General features: G+C 56.3%; 1 protein-coding gene across 8 annotated transcripts in view; it reads left to right on the top strand.

The window, feature by feature from the left end:
* Positions 1-631: 631 nt before the first annotated feature.
* Positions 632-18138, top strand: part of COLEC11 (collectin subfamily member 11) — a 33452-nt gene continuing 15945 nt past the window's right edge. For 2 of the 8 annotated variants that reach the window (XM_086699934.1, XM_086699935.1), the window contains exons 1-3: positions 4618-4775; positions 9350-9493; positions 16809-16880. In XM_086699934.1, the coding sequence (XP_086556060.1) occupies positions 9376-9493; positions 16809-16880 (190 nt within the window). In that variant the 5' untranslated portion in view covers positions 4618-4775; positions 9350-9375. Of the gene's footprint in view, positions 783-4603; positions 4776-9349; positions 9494-15243; positions 15437-16808; positions 16881-18138 lie in introns of those variants that run through there. The other 6 variants (XM_086699930.1, XM_086699936.1, XM_086699937.1 and 3 more) reach the window with 6 other exon arrangements.

Consider the following 18138-nt stretch of genomic DNA (forward strand, 5'->3'; position numbering starts at 1 on the left):
GAAGGTCTGGGGTGGGCCCTGTCTGCGTTTTCAGAGGCCTTCTGGATAGTTCCGGTGCACGCTCACGTTTGAGACCCCCCCCCCCCCCCGCGATCTCGGGTGCTCCCATGACCTTGGATGCTGTGGTGTGGTCAGAGGTTGTGGTGAGTCGTAGCATCCCTGAGTATGGATAACAGCCCTCGTGCTGGCGAGCGACACTGCGAAGTCAGAGCTGGATGTCCCGGCCCGGGTGGGCGCGAGTGTTCCCTGACCGTCTGGGGTCTGTGCCCACCGGTGACCAGTGTGGCTGAGGGGTGGGATACGCAAGCGGAGGGAGGCTTTCAGGGAACTCTGGGGAAACAGAGCCTTCGGGCCTGGGACGGGGGGAGCACGGTGAACGGCCTCACGGACAGCGTCCACGGCCACAGCTGCACGGCCGGGTGACTCCAGGGAAAATTCCTGTCCAGAGACAGACAGGCCTGATCCGGCTTTTGTGTGCGGATGGCTCCGCTATCTGTGGGAGATGTAAATAATTCTGGGGAGCCGTGCCAGATTCTCACTGTGACCCACTGCGCGGGGCCAGGCTGCGGGAGGGGTCGGGGTTCACCGGGAGAAGCCTGAGCCCAGGGCCGTGACTTGCACGCTTTCGAGAAGAAAACTGAGGGCGGGACGGAAGACAGAGAAGGTCTGGAGGGAGACGTGCCTAGTGATTTCTCATGACTTTTTGGTGCTTGTTGGCCAGGCAGGCGTAAACGCGATTCCCCATTGAAACTCGGTTCCAATTTACAAGCTACTTGAAGCAGGTACGTTAGTATAATATTACCACCTCTTCTGTAACCAAGAGTGACTCTCAGGTTTTGGCACTTTTTGAAAGAGCCCTTAACAATTCGGGACACAGAACAAAAGGTAGGTGTCCCAGGTCAGTGGTGAGACAGGAGGAGGGTTGCGGGGGGGAGGGGGCGCGTGGGACAGGCTCGCTGTCTGCTCGTAACACGCGGTCTGCAAAGCATGAGCTGGGCAAGGGCTGTCACTCTCCGCCCTGTCTCCTGCGCTCTAGCCACAGTGCCAGCGCCTCGTGGGAGGGCAAGTGCTGAGGACTGAATAGGGGCTGACTCAGGGGTCCTTGCTGGCACCTGGATGCCGCGCCTTCCCCTCAGCTGGCGTTGAGCGTGGGCGAGGGGATGCACCCTCGGGACACCGTATGCCGTCACCCAGGACTGCGGTCTCAGGCCTCCTGTCCGGTGACGCTCGTGGCACCAGGGGCGTCTTTGGGGCGTGGCTCTTCCTCGTGGTGGGGAGTGTCCAGAACACCGTGGGACTCTCAGCAGCATCCCGGCCCCTTCCCCCCAGAAGCCAGCACCGCGCCCCCAACCGCACGGCGTGACGGTATCTCCAGAATGCTGCCAAACGTCCCCGGGCAGGGGTGAAGTCAAGTTGGGCTGTGTTAGTTTGGATTTCAGTTGGTTAAGTTGTTCTGACACCTGTCACCACACGGATGAACCTTGGGGACGTTACGCTCCGTGAAATAAGCCAGTCACAAAAAGACAAATGCTGCTTGCTTCCCATTATGTGAGAGTCTTAGAATAGTCAACATCATAGAAAGTCCAGCAGTGGTGGCCAGGGGGCTGAGGTGGGGGTGTGACGGGGCTGTGGCATTAACGGGTACGGAGGTCCGGTTTCACAAGAGGGAAGGAATCATGGAGGTGGATGGGATGTGTCACGTGACATCTGAATGTATTTAATACCACCGAACTGTATACTGAAGAGTGATTAAGACGGTGAATCGTACGTCGTGTGTATTTTATCACAACGACGAGAAAACTTTAAAAAATCAGTTGGGTATATTTGTGTGGGTTCCCTGCTCTGCTTCTCCATATAATGAATCTTGACGTTGGGCAGACTGATTCCCCCTACTTCATTCTTCATTTCCAAATTGTTTTAGCTCTTCTGCTTCCTTTGTCTTCTACTTCTGGAAGAATCCTGTCTCTGTCTACAAAGCTTCCTGCTGGGATTTCAATAGGAATCGTGTTAAGCCTGTAGATCACTTTGGGGGGAATCCGGCCTCCTTTCCGCGCGGAGCCTTCCCGTCCCGGAGCTCGACGCGCCTCGTGGTTTCTTAAACCTGCTGCGATTTTCCCGGTCGGCGCGTTGTTTCAGCACTTAGGTCCTGCACGTGTTTTGTGAGGTTTCCATCCAGGCATTTCATTCCTTTGAGCGACTGTAAATGATTTTTAATTTCGGAGTCTCTGTGTTCATTTCGTTCCTTTGAGCGACTGTAAATGATTTTTAATTTCGGAGTCTACGTGTTCACTGCTCGCTCGCGGAAGTGCCCCGGGTTTCCGTGTGTTCATGCTGTACTCGGAGCCTTGCTGAGCCCCCTTACTGGTTTTAGGAATTTCTGTAGACTCTCTGGGATTCTCCAAGCAGACACTTCTGTCGTCTGCACAAGGGGCTGTTCGGTTTTTCTTTTCTGACCCGTGTGCCTTTTCTTTCCTTGCCGTGTCTTTTGCTCTGGCTGGGACTCCAGCACCGCGTTGCAGTGGTCAGAGTGGATGTCCTGCCGTGTCCAGATCTTAGGAGGGAGATGTTCAGTCTTTCCTGAGTATGATGTTATCGTAGGTTTATTTAAACATTGATGCTGCTTTATCAAGTTGAGAAAGCCCCCCCTTCAGAGACTTTTTTTTCATGAAGAGGTGTGTTGAATTTTGTCAAATGCTTTTTCTTGTACCTGTTGATATGATCATGCAATTTTTCCTTGTTAGCTTTTACTACGGTTGATGATGCTGCTGGACTTTTGAATATTGACCCAAGCTTACATCCCTGAAACACTCCACTTGGTGACAGTTTATAAATCTTTCTTATGTATTGCTGAATCCTATTTGCCAGCATTTCGTTAAAGATTTTTGCATCTGGGGGCGCCTGGGTGGCTCAGTCGGTTAAGCGGCCGACTTCGGCTCAGGTCATGATCTCGCAATTTGTGAGTTCGAGCCCCGTGTCGGGCTCTGTGCTGACAGCTCAGAGCCTGGAGCCTGCTTCGGATTCTGTGTCTCCCTCTCTCTGACCCTCCCCCATTCATGCTCTGTCTCTCTCTGTCTCAAAAATAAATAAACGTTAAAAAAAATTAAAAAAAAAAAAAGATTTTTGCATCTGTATTCGTGAGGGTTATCGGTCTACAGTTTTCTTTCTTTCTTTTTTTTTGTACTGTCTTTGTCTGGTTTGGGTATCAGGGTCATGCCAACTTCATAAAATGAATCGGTGAATGCTCCTCCCTCTTCTGTTTTCTGGAAGAGGTATGTAAACTTGGTGTTAACTCTTCTTTAAAAGTTTGATAAAGGGGCGCGTGGGTGGCTCAGTCGGTTGAGCGTCCGACTTCGGCTCAGGTCATGATCTCGCGGTCTGTGGGTTTGAGCCCCAACGTGGGACTCTGTGCTGACAGCTTGGAGTCTGGAGCCTGCTTCGGATTCTGTGTCTCCTCTCTCTGACCCTCCCCCATTCATGCTCTGTCTCAAAAATAAATAAATGTTAAAAAAAATTAAAAAAAATTAAAGTTTGGTAGAATTCTCGTATGAAATCACCTGGCCTGCCTGGAGTTTCCTTCTTGGGAGTTTTTTAAGTTACAAATTCAGTTCCCTTCATTGTTATGGGGCTGCTAAGTCGTCTATTTCATGTTGGGTCCATTGTGGTAGATCCTGTGTTTCCCTGGAAGTGGCCCATTTGGTCCAAGTTGTGAGATTATTTATGCTATTAGGTGGTTTTAATAAAGGATCCATTCTTTTTCGTGGATTTTGTGATGTGCATGGAATCTGACAGGTTTTACAAAATTTGTAATCTCTTAAGATTTCTCTTTTCGGTATAAATACAAATGCACCATTGAATGTGGCATTTAAGAAAATGTTTTTAATGTTTATTTATTTTTGAGAGAGAGAGACTAACACAGCACGAGCCGGGGAGGAGCAGAGAGAGAGACACAGAATCCGAACCAGGCTCCAGGCTCCGAGCTGTCAGCACAGAGCCCGACACGGGGCTCAAACCCACGAACTGTGAGATCATGACCTGAGCCGAAGTCAGACGCTCAACTGACTGAGCCATCCAGGTGCCCCTGAATGTAGCTTTTTATGATCCTAATTTTATGTGTGTATCTCTTTCTTAAAGAAGCACACCCCCACCCCCCCCCACCAAGAGTCAGGCTGTGCAGAAGCTGGACCCGCCCAGCCCACCGCACAGAGAGAGTCTGGGGGCACATACGAAGCTTCGGTGAGCGCGGTGAGTCTGGGGTCTTGCTGCGGGTTCGGTCTCGACCAGTAGATGAGGTTAATGCTGTGACCAGAAAGCCCACACGGAGAACGGGAGAGGAAGCGTGTCAGCTGCGTGTGTTTCTGTCTGATGTGACACCAGGTGATAAGGACCACTCAATGCTTTCCTGCATCCCCATCGTCCTCCCGGAAGAGAAGCACAGAACAGACCCAGGACAGTCGGGGTGGCGTCGGGGGTGAAGAGCTGGAAGGACTCTCGGGGCGGGTCCGTGGTCTGCCGGGAGCCCTGACCTCCGGGAGTTTGCAACGTTCCCACACCCTCCTCGCCGCCCTCCCGCGGGGCAGCTGATGTATTTCAAACAGGAAGCTCTTTGCAGATAAGGCTGCAGCCTGATTTGCTGGGCAGCCTGACAGCCGGGCCCCGCTCGCCTGGCCTGTGGGGCTCAGCGGCCTCTGTAAATAGCAGCCATGAGGCTCCCGGGTGCAGTGTCCTCGTGGGTCCCCGACGGTCAGGACGCCCCCTTCGCCTAGCGTGCGCTGCAGGTAGGGACACTCTGCCGGGTGACCTGGCGGTCTTGGAGGGCAGGACGGGGGTCACCTGGTCAAGGCGAGGTTCCGGGTACGGCCAGAGATGGGAGAACAGACGGGAATCTGTTCTTAGGTCCCCACAAATGATGGGGGTGTCACGTGAAACAGGCACTAGAATTCCACCGTTTTGTTAATTCACCAGTTCGTGGTGGAAACTTCCCGGGGATAACTGACGACGACCTAGGGCTGCCGGCTACCAGACGGTTGGGGGAGGCCTTCTCAGCTCTGCACACGTTCAGAGAGGTGGGGCAGCGAGTTTCCGAATCGCCAGTCACAGCGTGGGGCCGCACGGACAACAGCAGTAACCTGTACCCGTGGCCGGTAGCTCTGTTTTGGGGTTCAGTAATGGGAATGCCAGATGTGGGCAAAGATAGGACCGGAGAAGGTCACTTTCAAGCGCAGAGAGGGTTGCCTGGTACGGAGTGGGGGTTTCTCGTCTCCCAAACTGGATGAGACATGGTGTGACGGGGGCCCTTCCTGGCCTGCTGGCTGTGACAACTTGGAGGCCGAAGTTAGGAGGTGCTTATGAATTTAAAAGGCAAAGTTGGAAAGCCGTGTGTGCGTAACAGGACTTCTGATGTGTAACAGGACTTTCCTGGGGGCCAGAGCCGCGCCCTGACCTCTCACGGCTATTCTGGTTCATCCACAAGCTTGAGAGGTCCGTGAGTGAGGAGAGGAGACAGAGGTCGGAGAACACGACGGGAAAAGCCTCTTACTTTGCGTGTGCCTCTCGGGTGGGCTCTGGGGAAGGACCCCTCATCAGAGTCACCGTCACCATAGGAAGCAACCCCCTCGTGGGGGTGGGGGCCCCAGCGCCCCGGTGCTCCTGGATGTGGTTCTCCGTCTATAAATGGTGGGCCCTAATGTGGATGTTTAATGAAAACGTACCACTGTACATTTGGCAGATTAAGCCACATTGTTTTCATCGTCTCCTTCATTCTTATAAGGAACGGCGACTGAGAATTCCAAATTGCATCTCCCCTCTGAAACCCTGGCTTCCTTCACTGAAGGGAGGGTGGGAACCTCCTGGTCTCTGGCCGGGAGATAAGGATGTTATTCTTAAAGGAGGCCAGGAGCTTCTGCGTTTACAAACAGAATTCCTCTTCTCCGGGGCGGGGGAGCCAGAACCCTGGGGAAGGGGCTCCCACCCAGGGCCGCCCTGCTCTCTGCCCTGCTGATGCGCAAGCAGCGAGGGCCTCAGGGAGGCGTTCTGGCTTCCGCTGGTTCTGGGCTGTCCCCTCCCTGGGCACCTCCTTGCTGGGCAGGTGGCAAGCAAGCCGCCTCGTGTGAGGGCGGTGGGTCGGGCTGAGCAGCGTGGCTGTCTCTTGACACACCCCTTCTATCTGGAGGGGAAGTTTCCAGGTCAGCTGTTGACACCCCAAAACCTAAACCCTGTTTGCCTCCCCACATACCAGCAAATGCCCATCGGCTTCCGCACGAAAGTAGGTGTGGAACAGATGTTTGTCCTGACTCTTTTTTTTTGAGAGAGAGAGAGAGAGAGAGACCATGTGCAAGTAGGGGAGGGGCAGGGGGAGCATGAGAGAGAATCCCAAGCAGGCTCCACACTCAGCAGAGTCCGATTTGGGGCTCGATCCCACGACCCTGGGATCCTGACCTGAGCCCTAAATCAAGAGCTGGACACTCAACCGACTGAGCTTCCCAGAAGTTCATATCGTGACTTAAAAAACATTTTTTGGGGGGCACCTGGGTGGTTCAGTCGGTTAAGTGGCTGACTTCAGCTCAGGTCATGATCTCGTGGTTCATGAGTTCAAGCCCCGCGTCGGGCTGTGTGCTGACGGCTGGGAGCCTGGAGCCTGTTTCAGATTCTGTGTCTCCCTCTCTCTCTGACCCTTCCCCGTTCATGCTCTGTCTCTCTCTGTCTCAAAAATAAATAAATGTTTATTTAAAAAAAAATTTTTTTTTTCAACGTTTATTTATTTTTGGGACAGAGAGAGACAGAGCATGAATGGGGGAGGGGCAGAGAGAGAGGGAGACACAGAATCAGAAACAGGCTCCAGGCTCTGAGCCATCAGCCCAGAGCCCGACGCGGGGCTCGAACTCCCGGACCGTGAGATCGTGACCTGGCTGAAGTCGGACGCTTAACCGACTGCGCCACCCAGGCGCCCCCAAAATAAATAAATGTTTAAAAAAAATTAAAAAAAAATTTTTTTAATGGTTATTTATTTTTGAGAGACAGAGGGCAAGTGGGGGAGGGGCAGAGAGAGGGAGACACAAATCCGAAGCAGGCTCCAGGCTTCCAGCCGTCAGCACAGAGCCCGACGCGGGGTTTGAACCCACAAACTGTGAGATCATGACCTGAGCCGAAGTCAGTCGCTTAACCGACTGAGACACCCAGGCACACCGTGACTTTTTTAAAATTGAGAGATTATTGACATACAACATTACGCTATCAAACACTGTTCAGAGCTACATCCTGGAAAGAGCCAAAGCCTTTGCTTCTAAAGCAGCTAAGATCCTTGCAGTGAAGGACACACTGCAGTGACCAGGCCAGACTGTCCTTTGTTCAGAAACTGTTAGGGATTCCGGGACCCTGACGGCCGTGTGGCAGACGGACTGCGAGGCCGTGTCCACGCGGGCCCCTGGCTCTGCAGCGGCCGTGTGTCCGAGGGGCTGGCCCTGGGAATCACGTGCGGACGTCAGGCATGGAAAACCCTTGGGGAGCTGGACAGGCAGTAGCAGGAAAAGAGCATCAAATTCTATGTGTTGTGCTTGTGAACTTCTGTCCGTTCGTTCGTTCACGGATTCTTTCCTTCACTCGGCCAGGGTGCCCTGAGAGCTTTGCCAGCCGCGGGCGTGATCTACTTCCCGACCACGTTGCGGGCTCGGGACCCCCGGCCCAGCTGGCAGAGAAAGGAAAGGGCAAAGGTCAGCCCTGTGGGCTGTGGGCGACCTCGCACGTCTTCTCCCTCCTGCAGTCGGTCACTTGTGTGAGCGCCACAGGCCGAGCGCCAGCCTCCTGGTCCAGTTGTGCGACGCTGGCCGTTCAGCCTCCCGTGGCCTGGGCCTCACCACCCTCACAGCGAGAAGCGAGGTCCTCAGGTGGTCTTGGGAGCTAAATAAGATCAACGTGTCTGGGTTAGGTAATAAATGGTGGCTCCTTTTCTCTCTACCAAACGTAAACCAACACACAATAAAAGCCACGGCGTCGTGATGTAAGGGGGCAGGTGGGCCCACTCTGGTGCTCGGTGGCTGACGGGAGCAGAGGGGACAGGTCAGGTGCATCAGGAGGCCCCAGGTCCTGACCCCACCGTCCCCACCGACGAGGGGTAACTCTGGGCAGCTGATTTCGTTCCCCATCTTTGGTCCCCTGGCCGGTGGGACGGGAGCAGTGTGCTGACCTCCGTGGGCCTTCTCTTCTCCCCCATTGAGGGACAATCAGCCTCACCCCTACCCTCTACAGTCCACCCCGTGGTCACACAGAGGGGAGCTGGGGCCTCCCTGCAGGTGTCACGGAGCACAGGCGGTTTCTGCCTGCGTCCTTTTCATGGAGAACGTGGCACAGCTTGGGCACGCTAAGGAGGGCACCGACGTCTTAGCTCAGAGACTCTGGCTTCCTCTGTCTGGAGCCGTCGCAGGCCGCGGGGCCCTCACGCCACGTGGTGATGGCAGCATCATGCTGTCTTCAGCAAGTGCTTGCCGCGCATGGGCCCAGCCCCTTGCAGACCTCTCGTGCTCCATGGCTCCTCCTCAGGGGGGCCTCGGGGGCTCCAGCCTCCCCTGTAAGGTGAGCGCAGGCTGACAACAGAGCCGTGATGCGGCCCGGGCACTGGTCCCAGTGCTGGCCCGCAGCCGGGCGCGCGGCTGTGCCCAAACGCTGTGCCACGTGAACGTAAAAGTCTCGGAGTGGGGGGTGTCTGGGTGTCGCCACCAAGCCTTCCCCACCGGCACTTGGGGGAAGGACGCACGGCCAGCCGTGTGCACCCTGCCCCTTGCAGGGTCTGTCCCCGTCCTGCCCCCCCACCCCAGGGACTGATCTCGGTGGTGTAGGTGATAGACTTAGATAATCGATGAGCTGTAGCTGCACGTGGCAACGTGGGCGAGCCTGGGGCAGAAGGTCGAGTAAAACAGTCGAGGCTCAGAGGACTATGGTGCCTTATAAAGTCCCAAACCGAACAAACTGCACAACATATTGTTTAAGAATGCAGGGGCCTACGGTAATGCCAGTTAGGAAACCGCAGGAGACGCACGTTCACGGCCCCAGAGCCAGGCTCCTCAGGGGCTTGGGGTGGTCCTGGGCCCAGCGACTGCGGGGCCACTGTGCTGGGAGAAGTGTGGTACTTTCCATGCGACCGCGCCCCTGCCTCCGTGTGTACCAAGTATCCGCCACAGGGAAGCAGACGCGAGAATCCGGCGGCCGCCGTCGGGATGGAGGTCCGAGTGGGGCCGGCAGGGGAGGCACGGACGGGCCCACGAGGGAGGGCCCCAAACGCGGGGACAGGCCCGACAGCTACCTGCACCCTGGCCCCGGGTTCTGAGTTCCCGTCACTGTGTCCCCTTCCCTCTTGCAGGAGTCAGCGTCCCGCACGCGCTCGTGATGAGGAGGGGTCTGGCTCTCCTCGGCCTGGCCTTCCTGTGGCTGCTCCCGTCTGGGCGTCCTCAGCAGACGGCGGAAGACGCCTGTTCCCTGCACATCCTCGTCCCGGGCCTCAAAGGTAACCCTGACCACGGCCTCCCGTGTGTGGCCGAGTGCCAGCTCAGGGTCTGACCTCCATGTGCCTCAGTTTCCCCATCTGCAAAATTAAGGGTTGGACTACATAATGTGCACACTTTCTTTGGCCAAGAGATCCTGTAATTCTGAAGCTACAAGCCACTGCTGACGTGTGGTCCATGCACCACACACGTTATCGCAAATGACTTGCAGAGTGAGATCTCATCTGGCCCATTTTTTTATGTTTACTTATTTTTGAGACAGAGAGAGAGACAGAACGTGAGTGGGGGAGGGGCAGAGAGCGAGGGAGACACAGAATCCGAAGCAGGCTCCAGGCTCCGAGCTGTCAGCCCAGAGCCCGACGCGGGGCTTGAACCCACGAACCACGAGATCACGACCTGAGCCGAAGTCGGACGCTCAACCGACTGAGGCGCCCAGGCGTCCCAGCCTCTGGTCCATTTTGCAGATAAGGACATTCAAGGCCCAGGGACATTTAGCAATTTGCCAAACAAACTGGGTCACTCAGCCTACGAAGCCAGTGCTCCTACGCCAGTTCCTGAGAGCTCTAAATTCCTACTTTTTTTTTTTTTTTAAATTTTTTTTTTCAACGTTTTATTTATTTTTTGGGGGGACAGAGAGAGACAAAGTATGAACGGGGGAGGGGCAGAGAGAGAGGGAGACACAGAATCGGAAACAGGCTCCAGGCTCTGAGCCATCAGCCCAGAGCCTGACGCGGGGCTCGAACTCACGGACCGCGAGATCGTGACCTGGCTGAAGTCGGACGCTCGACCGACTGCGCCACCCAGGCGCCCCACTAAATTCCTACTTTAAAAAACAAACAAGCAAAACCCCCCAAAACTTTTCTCTTGTTGATTTGCATATAATTTACTCCCGGTGGAGCTTGCCTGGCCGAGCCGGTGGGGGTTGGGCACCAGCACAGGGGAAAGAGTCAGGGCCCTCAGACTGGCATCTTCATTCAGAAAAGGTCCCTGGTTTCTCTGTAGCTCGGGCAAGAGATTCCACAACGTGATTCCCAAGCGGGATCCACCATTTGACGGCCCCAGTGCAAGATGCAAATGTGGGCTTCTTGTTCAGAGTTATAAAAAGACTTCAAATCAGGGCCAGGGCACATGCCCCACGTGGGGTGGGCGAGCTTGGGCCTCTCGCTCCAGGAGCAAGAGGCAAGGGCGGGAGGGGCCGGCCCACGACTTGCACTGATTGCCTCGCGTGCCCCCGAATTCCATTCTGCTCCCTTCCCACTCGGACGGTGCGCACCCCGGGCCCCAAAGCCTGGTCTCTGCCGGATGGGACTTTTGCGGGAATGCCTGCGGCTCTCCCCACGGAGATCGTTGGAGAACACAGACTCACATTTAGGGGCTGTGGACCCGTGACGAGAATGGCTGCCACCAAAGTCAGAGCCAGGTGCCTCCTGAGACCTGTGGGAGGCGAGGCGGTAGGCCCCAGCTCGGCGTGGACCAGGCAGGAGTCCCCGGGGAGCAGGACAGGGTGGGGCTCCTTGCAGGACCCGGATGCCGTGCTCCCAAGGGCCTGTCCTCTAGCAGGTAACAAGACACGTTTGCAGGTCGTGTGGAGCCGTGTGGGATGTTTCGGGGCCGCGGAGCGTGTCTACCAGACGTGCTGGTCAAGCGCAGCCCTGCCCCAGAGTGACCGGCCTGGCCACCCCAAAGGGACAATTAATTCCATAGAGAACGCCTTCTCACACTCACCGAAGTCCTTACGACCTGGACGTCCCGCTTTTATGTCCAGCCTCATTGAGGTTTAACTGGCAGGTTGTATGTGTTCAAGGGGACGATTGAACACACTGAAACCTTGTGAAGTGACGTCACAGCCACATTCATTAGCCCGCTGACACCTCCCACTGTCCCCATGCTGTGTGTGTGTGTGGGGGGGGGGGGTGGGGCGAGGCCTGGGGGTCTCGTGGTGACCCAGGACCAAGGGGGCAACACGGCCGTGAGCTGGCCGACCCGATGCAGAGAGCCCTTACTCGGCGTCCGGATTTTACCGTTCTGCTGTTTGGCCTGGGCAGCAGGGGGAGGGGAGAGGAGAGAAATCTGTGCCAAAAAAGACCAGGTGATTCGGGGCTCGTAAGCAACGCAAGCTCAGGATGCGGCAGACTTTTGTCCCCTGCAACAGGAGCCCCTCCCTCTGCCGTCTGCAGCGGCCGGGCCCCGCTCGCTCGGCCCCCCCTGCGCGCGGCCTCACGGGGCCCGGATGCTCAGCGGTCCTCGCCGCTGGACGCAGCCCCGTGGTCCGACCTGGCAGAGAGTTCGTGACGCCGCCCCCACACGACGCCCCCGGCGGCAGAGAGCGCTCCGTCCCGACGACTCTCAGTGGGCTCCGGGGCATGGTGGCTTCAACGCCCGCCTGTGAGTGGCCCCGGTGACGGGCGACCCGGCCTGCTGCCCTCTCTGGGACGGCCACGCTCGGCCTGCGCGGCCACGAGAGCCAGCTTGGTGCGCGGGCGTCCGTCAGCGGAGGTGAGAATACGGGCGCGATACAGGCCCCGCTCTGAACAGAAACGAGCAGGTAAACGATCTCTTCTTTCGTTCTCCACACGTCCCTGAGACCCCACGGGCCGGGCCCGGAGGGAGGGCCGCTACGGGACACGAACACAGGCCTCCCCTGTCCGTCGCCGGATCCAGACTGGGCTTCAGAACCTTTCCCGACCCGACTCCTGCCGGCCCGTCTGCACCGACTGGTGTTGGCACTTGGGATGAAATGTATCTGCTATTCAGACCTAACAATAGCACGTTCGCTGTGCATTTGGAGAGAGAGAGACGACTCGTTTAAAAAAAGGTTTTTTTTAAATGTGTATTTATTTTTGAGACAGACAGAGAGAGAGAGAGAGAGAGAGAGCATGAACAGGGGAGGGCAGAGAGAGAGGGAGACACAGAATCCGAAGCAGGCGCCAGGCTCCGAGCTGTCCGCACAGAGCCCGACGCGGGGCTCGAACCCACAGACCGTGAGATCATGACCTGAGCCGAAGTCGGACGCTCAACCGACCGAGCCCCCCAGGCGCCCCAGAACGCGTGTAAGTTTTGAGGGGAGAGGTTCCCAGCCACCCCACCTCCTGAGACCAGCAGACAGCAGGCCCTTCGGACCCTGCCGACCGTGACCAGTGCCGCGAAAGCAGCTTTGTTCTTGAGAAGCACATCAAGGGCTCGGCTCCAAGGAGGAGGCCAAGGTCACCAGGGGGCAGTCCCACCGCTGATGGTTTCTGTGGCCCCCGGCGCTACCACTCCCGAGTTTGGGTGAGAACGGCGAGGGGCGGGACGCGGGTTCTCATAGCAACACCCACGCGGCTGGTGTTTTCCAGGACGCAGCGCGTCCCGTCCCCAGAGCTGGAGAGTCCACGCGGCACAGGTGGCGGGGAGGGTCTCGGACTCTGGGCTCTGGACGGAGCCACAGGGACCACAGAGGAGTTCAGGGCACCTGCCACCAGTACTGGCCGCAACACGTTGGCTAATACGGTCGGTTGTCAAGGAAGCAGAATCGTGGGCAGAACGAAGTTGGAGGGACTTTCTAACTATCTGAGAGCGACCAAGAAAACCCATGTTATTAGGAAGACTCATGTTTAATGATGCGTATTAGTCACCTTTCCTGCTTTAGGAAGAGGGGTTTGTGGGACACGAGGGGCTGTTTGGGGCTGTGAGGGTGTGTCGGTGCCTCAGATACTTGCTACGCACGCCGGTCCGACCAGGTTAGACGCAGGCGCGTGAAGCTGCTGGAGAGTGGGCAGAAGTTGTGCCGTCAAGGAGTTTCAGGCCAAGGACATGGCGCGGGACAGCAGATTGCTGCTGCTGCACGTGCGGCGATGGACGCTCGCCCCCGCCGGGACCCTTGCAGTAGCACACTCGCTGTTCTGCCCCGACACGGCGGGTGGACCCTGTAACGGCCCTGGTGGCTTCATGTGGCCCTCAAGCCTGAGGTCTGAGCGCTGGCTTCTCCCCACCCTCGTGGGCTCCTGTGGACCAGTCTCTCCCGGTCTCCTGGCCCCTCACCTGTGCAGGCGCTGCCCCCCGCCCCCGTCTCACACACCCTTTTCCCTGTTCCTTGCCTGGCAACAGCCCGTCTCAGTTAGAAGTCCCTTCATCAGAGGGGCCTTTTCCGATCGCTCAACCGAATTATGGCTTTTTCAGGTTGAAATCGTTGCCTCATTTTATCTCACTTTATCTTGCATCCTGCGTTGCAAATGACGATTCTCATGTCAACCTGACTCTCGTTCATGCGCAGGAAGCCTTTACAACCTCCCACTCCTCTTGGGTAGCCGCCGCAATTCCCTCTTCATTCTCGATGTTCCGTGCGTCACTCCGACACAGCCAGGTTGTTTCTGCTCGTCTCTCCTGCATGGTTCTCCGTGGGCGCTTGCCACGTGCTCTTTTACACCTTCCCCTGGTGCCGGGAGGTCCCAGCTGTTAAATCTGCACGCTCTCACGGCTCCAGTGTCTGTTCCCCCTTTTCTGGAATTCCTTTAAGGTGGATAGTGGAACTGGTGGGGCATTTCTTCACTCTCAGCTTGATAGCTTTATTTTTATTATTTTTTTAAGTCCAAACAAAGCTTTCCAGTTCTTTATCTCTTCGTGTTGCATTGTGAAAAAAAAAAATTCTTCAGCCTCATTTCTTGTTTCAGGAGCTAGCTTGTATCATGGGCCGTTCTGCTTCGCGGCCTTTCTGTAGTGCGATTCCGTTCAAAAATTAATTTCGTGTACAAGATCTAGTTGGTTCTTTTTCAGTGCTTTTTCATTTTGCTCATAGATACTTATTCTCTCATCTTTTTTTATTTTTAAAACTGTTTATTTATTTATTTTGAGAGATAGACAGAGTGTGCGTGGGGGAGAGGCAGAGAGAGAGACACAGAATCAGAAGCAGGATCCAGGCTCTGACCTACAGGGGTTCGAACTCATGAACCGCAAGATCATGACCTGAGCCGAAGTCGGACGCTCCACCGACTGAGCCCCCCAGGTGCCCCATGTCTTATCTTGATGAAGATATTCAGTGTGTGATTTGAGAGCAGGCTCTGACTGCCCCAAGAGTTCTGTTCCTCTGCTATTTCTCTTTCCTGACGTTGGTGTCCCCAAATGTCTGCACGTTCTTGGTGGTGAGTTCATCCCGTTAGTTGGTATTTCCCACTGGTCTCTCAATGTGTCTCCAAGAATTGCTGTTGTAATAATTTCCTCTCTGAAGAAAGACAAACGACTCAGAGATTTAAGGGCCACGCATGTGTGGTAGGCTTAAGTCAGCACACCCTTCACCGGGGGGCTGGCCAGAGCCTTCCTGGCTGTGGCACGGAGGTGACGGTGACATGCCAGCTCTGCCTTCTAGTTTTTGTTGGCACTCGCTTTGCTTTTCTCTTTGTTTACTTAAAATTTAAAAATATTTTGGCTTATTTATTTATTTTGAGAGAGAGAGAGAGAGCACAAGCAAGCAGGGGAGGGGCAGAGAGAGAAGGAGAGAGAGAATCCCAGCAGGCTCTGCAGTCAGCACAGAGCCCAATGTGGGGCTCGAACCCACGAACCGTGAGATCGTGACCTGAGCCAAAATCAAGAGTCCGACGCTTAACCGACTGGGCCAGCCAGGTGCCCTCTCTTCGTTTACTTAAATTTAAATGGATCGTCCCCTCCTTCCAGCCAGATGATCAGTTTTGGGAATCCCGCTGGGGAATCTGTAACCCAGTTAAGCCTCTCCCCACGTGTGAGTGCCTAGGAGAGTCGCAGAGGACCAGAGTTACGCAGACGCTGGCGGGCATGGCGCACACCTGGGCAGGTGCCCCGGCCGCAGGCGGCACCCATGTGCTCTCATAGGAGGAACACCACCCCGATTAGGCGGACGAGCCATATAAAAATGGCTGGGATGTGGCACGAGGTCCCGGCCTCCGGAGAGAAGAGGCAGCTGGTGAGGGAACTGGGGGTGCAAACTGGAGAGTCAGGTGAGAAGGTGGCCGTCAACGCGGGGGCTACAGACCTACTGGGGACGACGGCTTTAGAAACGGGACGTTATTTGTAACCACATTCAGCTTGTTGTTGGTTTTGGGAAGGGAAATAACATCATCGGATCTGTGTTTTAGGTGTGGGTTGGGGGGGGTGGGGGAGGACTGGGGGGACCCTGATGTCCCCCCAACATCGGGACCCTGTCCTCTGCTCCAGCCACGCCTGCACCGCTCCTTCCGGGTGCCTCCGCGTCCTGTGCCCGTCTGTCCTGCATGGGCAGCCTGAGGGCAGTCACCAGGGCCAGTCCGACGGGGACAGAACACGGACAGGACAGGGAGTGGGCCAGTTAGACCTCACAGACCCGGGCGGGGGTTGCACTTAGCTGATGAGGGACACAGAAAAGCAGAGGTGACAGCTGGGCCCGGGCTTGCAGTCTGGGAGCATCAGTGTGGCCACCGGAACCAGGAAAGTTGTAGGACGGACTCATCCCTGGGGAAAAGCCATCGGGTCCATTTGTGGCCAGTGTGGGGTCTCAGGAGACTTAACAGCCCATCTCCCTGTTTCAGTTCCGAATGAAATCAGCAACAGATAAAAGAACAGCGGGTGACTGCCACCAAAACATGCCCGGACCCGTGATAAAGGCGGGGGCATGTAGTGTGGGCGGAGAGCAGGACACATCTGGGGGCGCAGAGTGACTGAGAGCAGGACCCACCTTGATAACGAACTGAATCAGGCGGATGTGCCCACCTGGTCACAGGTGCCCGGCCCCCAAGCAGGAGCATGTGCTGTGGGGGTGGAGGTGGCGGGGTGGGGGTGGGGGGCTCGTGCTGAAGGGACCAGGCAGTGCTGACATGGGCACCTGATTATTCTTCCCGGGTGCATCAGCCAGACGCAGGGTGGGTGGCCAGAAGGACACCTGGCCATGGGGGATCCGAGAGACCCCTGGGCCCCTCAAGTGGCCGTGGGGGCGGAGGGGCAGCCGGGCACTCAGAGAAGGTCTCAGGGAGGGCTGTGCACCAGAGGGCGAGCTGGCCCAGAGGCATGACTGGAGAGAGGGACACACAACATCCCCGGAGGGAAGGCGGGGGGGGGGGGGGGGGGGGGGGGCGGAGGCAGAGCCCACACAGATTTGGGGCGGGGCAACTTGAGATCTCGTGATGGGGGCCGGGAGGAGGGGTGAAGGCCTGCGGGGGTGGGAGATGGTCGGAATGAGAGATGAAATCTCCTGGGGGCTGGGGTGGGGGAGAGGAGGCCACGGGGCCTGGCTGGTAGCTCAGATACGGCGACAAGCCGTCTGTTGTCAGTCCTCCCCATGTCACACTGCAGCGTGAGCCCAGAACGAGGTCCTAAATGCGGTGACTTCTTCCACAGGGGATGCCGGACAGAAGGGGGACAAAGGTGCACCCGGACGGCCCGGAAGAGTCGGCCCCACGGGAGAGAAAGGTACCCGCCCCTTCCCCCCTCCCTCCCCCAGGTCTGGCCCTTCTCGGCCCCTCAGAGATCTGCCCGAGAGGAAACAGCTGGTGCTCTGGCTCCTGCAGGAGCCACGGGGTGGGGGGTGGGGGGGCGGGGATTCGAAAGGAATTGGACACCTTGGAGTGAACCAGGGTGCAAGAGTGCCCCTTCCCACATAATAGGGTGGTTACGTGCATGGAAATTCAGTCCTGGCCTAGCCCCTCACCAGGGTCCTCTGCAAAATGGGGATCATTTGTGAACATTACACATATAAGTGCAATTGTGAGACTGTGCAACGGTTATGGAGAAGTGCACGCAGTGATGGAGGTGTGCCAAAAGTTATGGAGGATTTCAAGCAGTTTTGTGGAGGCGTGCGGGCAGTTAAGCAGGCGTGCGAGCAGGGACGCAGGCGTGCGAGCAGTGATGGGAACATTTAACCAGATAAGAAGGTGTGTGAGCAGATAAGGAGGCGTGCGAGCAGTGATGGGGGTGTGCAAAGGACCAAGTGGACAGACTTGGCTGGTGTGTGTGGGGTACACAGTGGCTCCCCCACCTTGGCTAAAAGACCCTAGTTGCTGACTCTGCTTCCTTCTTAGGACAGCAGTGTCATTGTCCCTATCCCCCGGGGCCGTGCTGAGTCCTACAGGAAATAGATCGTACCCGCGAAGTCACTGCCCAGTAAACGGGGTAGAGGCGCGTGCCAGCGTATACCCACTGTGCTCTGGGAATTACGCTGCCATCCGCCCAGCTGGTCCCCCAGTCGATCCCGTAACACTGGAGAGCTAGGTGGTTTCCAGTTTTCAAAAAGTTATTACAACAATGCAGATAAAGGCCATTGAGCATATACAGTAAAACCTTGGATCGCGAGTAACTTGTTCTGCAAGTGTTCCACAAGACGAGCAAGCATTTCCAATAAATTTTAACTTGATAAATGAGCGATGTCTTGCAATACGGGCGGTACGCGACACTGGATGTCACGTGATCACATCCGAGCCAATGGTTCTTGAAACTCGCTTTGATATACGAGCGCTTTGGATTACAAGCGTGATTCTCGGACAAATTATGCTCACAAACCAAGGCTTTACTGTGTGTTCAAGCATATGCACTACTTTTTCACTTTTTTGAGGTATGATTTCTGGACATGCTCCTTTTGATGCACGAGTCATGAGTAGGACAGCTGCACACACCTGGGAAGCCCCTGGTCACGTTCAAGACCCAGGGTATTTTGGTCACGATGCCTCCATCA

Source organism: Puma concolor, chromosome A3, assembly GCF_028749965.1.
Source record: "Puma concolor isolate L17-30 chromosome A3, mPumCon1.1.hap2, whole genome shotgun sequence".
Classification (NCBI taxonomy): domain Eukaryota; kingdom Metazoa; phylum Chordata; class Mammalia; order Carnivora; family Felidae; genus Puma; species Puma concolor.